Source organism: Cryptomeria japonica, chromosome 8 (assembly GCF_030272615.1).
Source record: "Cryptomeria japonica chromosome 8, Sugi_1.0, whole genome shotgun sequence".
In the NCBI taxonomy this organism is placed as follows: Eukaryota; Viridiplantae; Streptophyta; class Pinopsida; order Cupressales; family Cupressaceae; genus Cryptomeria; species Cryptomeria japonica.
This window is the reverse complement of record NC_081412.1, coordinates 740,368,983-740,376,040: the sequence shown is the minus strand read 5'-3', so window position 1 is coordinate 740,376,040 and position 7,058 is coordinate 740,368,983. Positions and strand designations below refer to the sequence as shown.

At 33.5% G+C, this 7,058-nt stretch overlaps 1 protein-coding gene across 1 annotated transcript; it reads right to left on the bottom strand.

The window, feature by feature from the left end:
* Positions 1 to 5,425: 5,425 nt before the first annotated feature.
* LOC131061484 (subtilisin inhibitor CLSI-I) lies at positions 5,426 to 6,840 on the bottom strand. Its single transcript, XM_057995180.2, has 2 exons — positions 6,678 to 6,840; positions 5,426 to 5,847 (listed from the first exon to the last, which is right to left on the bottom strand). The coding sequence occupies exons 1-2, from the start codon at positions 6,712 to 6,714 to the stop codon at positions 5,603 to 5,605; spliced, it is 282 nt and encodes a 93-aa protein (XP_057851163.1). The 5' UTR covers positions 6,715 to 6,840; the 3' UTR covers positions 5,426 to 5,602.
* Between the last annotated feature and the right edge of the window lie 218 nt (positions 6,841 to 7,058).

The following is a 7,058-nucleotide window of genomic DNA, read 5'->3' as shown; positions in this document are numbered from 1 at the left end:
CCAAAAAATAACCAACAAATTTTGTGTCTATAAAAAAATATACTCTTGATTAGACTATGAAGTCTAATCACCTCCTTGGAAAATATCTTTGCAATATGAATTGGATCATTTATCTATTGGCAAGGAATGAAATGTGTCATGTTCAAAAACCTATCAACCACCATAAAATATAGAATCATGGCCCTTCTTAGTTCTTGGCAAAACAAGTACAAAGTACATGTTGATGTCTTCCCATGGTCTTTCAAGTACAAGTAAAGGTTGATATAAACTAGATTTTTTACTCTTTCCCTTAGTCATTTGACATACTCTATAACTCTATTTTCTCACATCTTCATATAACTATGGACAATAATAGTTTTTACTGACCAAGGCAACTATCTTGTCTCTCCCAAAATGTCTTGATAATCCTCCACTTTGCTTTAATCCTCCACTTTGCTTTTCTTTTATCAAGTTCTCTCTCATGAAACTTGGAGTACATAATTGACTTCCCTTGAATAATATATATCATTTTGGATCATATGATTCAGCCACTATGTTTTGTTCATGGTCATAGTTTCTAAGCAAGCTCTGCATACTTCTACAAATTTTGGGTCTTTTGGATACAAAATTTTGAGTTCCTCAAAACCAACAAATTTAATCATCATCTCAACCAAAAAATTCTACCTCCTTCTCAAGGCATCTACAACTCTATTAGACTTCTCATTTCTATGCTTCAACATAAATGTGTAACTTTGCAAAAATTAAACCCATTTTAAATGTCTTTGATTTAACTTCCCTTTACTACTCAAATATTGTAAAGCTTAGTGATCAATTTACAAAATGAATTCCTTAGGAAATAGATAATATATCCATTTATTTAAGGCTTGAACAATAGCATAAAATTTCTAATCATGGACATACTTCAATTTAGTATCATTGAGTTTCTCACTAAAATATGCAATGGCTCTTCCTTCTTGACTTGCAACTACTCCTATGGCACTACACTATCATCACAATCTACCTAGAATACTTTGTTTAAATTTGTAAGTACTAAATTGAGTTGTTTTGTAACTTTTTCTTCAACAAATCAAAACTCTTTGCTACTACATTCTATCTAAATTATTTCATATCTCCCCTCATTATTTTGGTTAAGGGTGCACATATGTTACTAAAATTATTAATAAAATTTCTAGTAAAACTAGCTAGTCCATAAAATGATCTTACCTCAATAATACTCCTTGATGAAGGCCATTCTATGGCAGCCCTTACTTTATTTGGAGTCATCTTAAGACCCTCAATTGGGATCGCAATTCCCAAATACACTCTTTCTTCACAAAGTTGCATTTATTCAAACTTATCAACATTTATTTTCCCTCCACCTCTTAAAAACTCTACAAACACGTATCAAATGATCCTTGAAAGTCTTACTTAAAATTAAAATATCATCTTGATAGACCATGACAAAATTACCAAGAAATTTTTTCAATACTTCATTCATTAGCCTCATGGAAGTGCTTGGTGCATTGGTTAATTCGAATGAGATTGCCAAACAATCATACAATCCTTCCTATGTCTTGAAAGCTTTTTCCATTCAACTCTGTCGCTTATCCTTATTTGGTGATACCTACTCTTCAAATATATATTTGTGAAGTATTTTTCTCCACTCAAACAATCCATGGTACAATCCATCCTTCGTAATGAAAATTTGTACTTTATTGATTTTGTTGATGGCCCTAGAATCAATCCACATGGACACACTCCATCCTTCTTGAGTGGTAGTGCTACCAATATTGCACATGGACCCAAACTCTTTTTTATTAGCTATTTTTTTGAATTTATTTAACTTGTATATTCAACTCTTATTTTTTGCTAAAGTCATTCTAAGAACTACCTTGTTAGGCAAACTAACTCTTGGTATCAAATCCATCTAATGACAAGTATGCCTCTCACTAGTGACAAACCTTCTAGAACACTATTTGAAACTATATCTTATAATTCATCCAATAGTATAAAATCCTTGTAGGTATACCTTATAGTTCTTCACTAACTTTAGGGATCAACATAAAACATACATGTTCATTCTTTATTCCATTCAAAAAAATACCATCTACCAAATAGATACTAGCATTGTTTCACACATTTTTTTATGTTTTCAACTTACGTCTTCCTCCATCTTTTGTCAAGAGTAAGTGTTAGCATGACTATCATGGATAGCACACCTATCACACTACCACGACCTTCCCAATAAAAGGCAAGAAACATCATTTATCATTATGTCACATAATACTTCATCATGATAGACTCCAATCTTAAACTTGACCAAACATTGTTCATTAACCAAACTCTTATGCTCATTTTGAAACCAAGCATTCTAATATGGAAAATGTATGCTCTAATATTTTCAAATTTAAATTTCTAACCATTTCTTCATAAACTAGATTATCAATACTTTCACCATCAATGATTAATGTTCCACTTTGTTCTAAATCAGTTCTTCCTTTGGTTTGGTTCTTCTTTTCCTTCATCCTTCAATAGGGCTCTTCTTACAACAAAGGTTTCTCCTCTTTTTGCTTCTTTTGAATGCTTAGATCAAGTCTCTTCATCTACATGGGCAACTCTAGCATTAACCTTTGGTATTCTATTGGAACCTCCTTGATTCTAATGGCAGTCATAAACTCTATGTCCTTCTTCACCACATTTGAAACATGTCCCTCTAAATCCTCCTCTTCTCCATTGTTTTGGTCACTAAGGTGGTAGATATTTTCACCCTTGTTATTGTTTTTGAAGCTTGTATTCTCATTCTTCTTTTTCTTATCTTATCGACCTCCCTAAAATCTTCCACTAATTCTTCCTCCACAACCTTTTCCTCCTCGCTTGTTCTCAAATCTTTCATTCAAACTTTCTTCTAATTTCATTGAAAACTGATACACATCTTCAATAATGATCAATTTACCAAGCTTAATTCTTCATGGATCCTGGGTTTCAATCCATTGGTATACCTAGCTACCTTTTCTTCATTAGCCTTCGTGTGGCCCACTCTGATGATAATCTCGTAAAACTCTTTAATATTCTATTTGATAGTTATTTTGTTTGACTGCCTAAAACTTTGCATCATCGGGAACATAAACAAGAATACTCGCAACTTGGTTAGGAATCATTCTGATATCATACAATGTGTAAATCTATCAAAGGTCAAAGGTCCTCACATATGTACTCAAAACATTTGTATATGCCTTAGTTTTTATAGCAAGAAATACTGGCTGTGTGCCACTTGGGTTTCCAAACTCAAAATAATGTTAAATTGCGTGGGATGTGAAATGGAATCAACTAAGAAAACCCAAACCTGTATGTTGTTAAGCTCGCTCGCCAAAGTTTGACTGAGCATAGAATGCTCCTCTACGAGTGCTTGAAATCTAAATCTATTAGGGTCGAAGCACTTTTCGCCATCTATATGGAAACATTTCTCCATGTTTAGCACTCCCCAAAAAAGTATCAATTACATTGCGACTTCAATAAAAAAATATGGCTAATTGTGAGAGTTGAATAAAGTGAATATAAAAAGAAAAAGGGATTGCATGGCTCTGAATTTGGTTTTGAGTTATACTTCACTTATGAAGCACAAAATTTGAAAGTTGTAAGGTAGAACATGAAAATTGCATATAGACACAGACACAGATAATCTTACCATACCCTGGTAATGGTCATCATCAAATGAAACTTAAAAATGGAAAAAAGCTACGCATTTAATATTGAAAATTGGTTTTAGGTCTATGGGAATTTATGTGATTCTACTATGGATAAAAGATAAGTATGTCTTTCATTATCTAGAAAGAAACAATTTGCACTATGAGATGGCTATATGATCATCAGGTTAGATCTGCGTGCTCTTTAAGGGTGTTGAGTTTGAACTTATGAGTTTTTTCCTTTTACAAAATGCTAATTGAGATGCATATTTCCACAAATCTAGTAAAGCATGTCAAATGCCATTTAAAAAAAATTGGGCTTGCAAAACTGTTAAGATCTTACCAAGCAGCTTGTCTAGCCCATCCAAGCCATGCTAAAACATAAGAACCTTACAAGCTCAGGGCATCTATCTAAACTGTTTGCTCTAATCAGATAGTGTGAATCCTCTTTGTGAGACTATTGAGATTTTCAGTTTGCAAGTATGAGGTGATGCCTTCTTAGGTCATCATGATCAGCTAGCCTTGGTCGCGGTGATGCCTTCTTAGGTCATCATGATCAGCTAGCCTTGAGCGACCAGTGCATATCCCCTGGACCCTTACCAGATAAACTCAGAAAAGAAGAAACCTGAACATCAAATCTCACCAACTCGATATCAACTTCACCTTATTAATAAAGCTTCAAGTCTTAGAAAGATCACTTATGTTTTTAGTCTGCTAACATATGTGACATCTAATATCAATCTGAATTTAATTTGGGGATTCTACTGATACAGACAACAGAGGACTCAATGCCCAAACTAAATTCATTATTTTTAGTACTGTATTGGGGTTCCATTTGAGCATCTACTCTATGGTTTAGAATGAATGAACTGTTTACATTTTTTCAGAGTAGTATATTGGAATGATTTTGGGCTAGCCAGGCCTGAAGTGAAATAGCTAACAAGTGTTTGTAAGGAAATTTGTGTCTAGTGGTGAAGAATTTGTGCTCTTGAAAGAGAGGTCACAAGTTCAAATCCCACAAAGGGTAAGGTATGTATGTTCCATTTGTAGCACAGCTAGGTGCCTCCCGCAAGGAGTATAGAGTAGTCCCATATGGCTATAAGCCATTTGTAGACCCATATACAGACTGCCTGACATCAAAAACTATTAAAAAAACTTTCTTTCTTTCTTTTAAAACTTGATTTGCTGCCAAGAAATGCTCTGCCAGGATATGCACCAATCACAGAATCCCCCCAACCTAGATAATGATAAGATCCCAATAGTCTAAAGAGGTTTGATATTCATCCTAAATGATTATGTGATGGTTTCAAAAATTGCAACCCACACAACCATATCCACATATATAAGGTAGACTAAATTGTACTCTGTACGGATTGCCAAGGTTCAAATTCTTATTGAGCTTGGTTATGAGATCAAAATACCGGGGGATTGAATATAAAAAGTATATAGGGTAGATGGAAGGATATCTCTCAAAAGGCTAAATTGGCAAAGGCTTGACTGTAGCCTAAACAAATTTAAGGTATAAATATCAAATAATTACAAACAGTCCCAATGATGATTTGCAGATCATCTAACACATAAAATGCAGAGATAATTTGAAGGGCACACCATAAATCCTTGTTAAAATTCATTGTATCAAAGTACACATTTATACCATAGGATTCACAACAGAATCCAACTAATCTGATCAACCACCTTAAATAATTACAACAGTGTTCATTAGCAATGAAGTGATTTTCACAAAAACTTTTGATTTTACAGAGTAAGGCAATATCCATTTTTTATTAAACAAACTGCAATCATTTATTCTTTCTTATTGCAACCAAGATATCAATCTTGAGAGTGCTTATGAAGTCCACTGCTTCAAAGATCATATTATTACCAGGTCAAGACACAACAACACGGGGACCCGTAGTCCACACACACAAACACAGAAATCTTCAACCTATCTTTGGAGTTTTGGTGACTATACTGTTGGAATCAACAAATACCCTTACACGCTTATTATTAAAATCTGCTGTAACAAAGGAGCCTTCAGGGAGTATCACAACAGTCAAGTCTGAGTTTTCTGATTCAATTTTCTTCTTGGCTTCCTCCCCCAGCATACCCACAACCTCTGGCCATTCCTTGAGTGGAGCAGTGTTCACTTCAAACAGTTTTTTCTGTTCCTCTTCACTGATCTGACCTGCAACGAAATAAATTTAGCCACCCTTATGTGGGCATATATACAAAATCTGGAAGCATATGCTTGTAAAAACATAAATTTCAAAGTATCTATATGTCTGTGTATATATGCACTGCATATACCTAGCTAGGGGTATGCATATTCTAACATGTAATAAAATAAATCACAATATATAGAAATCATCCCTGTGAGGCTGTATAAATACAATGTATATGCCACAATGAACATATATATTCCAGACGTGTAACAACACAAATAACAAATAATCCTTATGGATGTGTTGTTGATCAAAAGGATATATATATATATAAACTGTATATTGACACAACCAGATCAGATTTCAGTATATATATTGATAGTTGGATATATACACCTATTTAAAAATAATTTGCGGATATATATATCTAGTTATGGAAATATATATTGAGTTTTCGAGTATGTGTGTAAATATACAATGTATATACTATAACTTCATAAGTTACAAATCAATGTGAATGAATATATATTGAGATCCCCAACAACAAACTACAAACCAACTCATGTCATTATATAAATAAAGGATATAGCTCCCTCTAAACATATCTATTCTCACGTTGAACAACCTTAATCACAAATAGTGTTTAAGTGCGTATATATACAGTGTATATATCCTATCCTGTAACAACAAAAACAACAAATAATCTCTTTGTGGGTGCATCCAGAGAATTTATATAAATGGAAAATAATGGAAAATATGCTGACCTCTAGGCTTTGATAAATATATGGAAGGTGTAGTGGCTACTTAAAATTTGGCTAAAGAACGAAAAACGTAGATATATATATATACTTACTGGTGGGTTGTTGTGAGCATTGGTTCACATCCGCCATGGCTAACACAGGAGTTTAGCAGAGGAAATCAAGATAACCAAATTTCTGAGGTTCTATGCAATTTGGGGCATGGCAGACTGGGCTTTATTTAGATTTTATTTTGAATTGGTCTTTTGCCCATATCTTGAACTCTCGCTCAATGACATCGATTGCCGCCTCTTAACACATTTAGAGCCTGCCAAGTGGGTATTTTAAATGTGCATTGGGTATGTCAATAGTTATCTATAGTTGACTCTAATTTCATGGATAATTGTTTAGTAAGAGGTATTTTGGAATGAATTAAAGATCTATTTTGTAAGATATTAAAATATGTTGTTTTTAATATATGTATGTTATGTTTTAAA

Bases quoted from the DNA above. Each gene is read 5' to 3' on its own strand.
- LOC131061484 (XM_057995180.2), bottom strand. From the start codon at position 6,714: ATGGCGGATGTGAACCAATGCTCACAACAACCCACCA. The intron at 5,848-6,677 runs GTAAGTATATAT...ATTTCGTTGCAG, and splicing joins ATGCTCACAACAACCCACCA to GTCAGATCAGTGAAGAGGAA.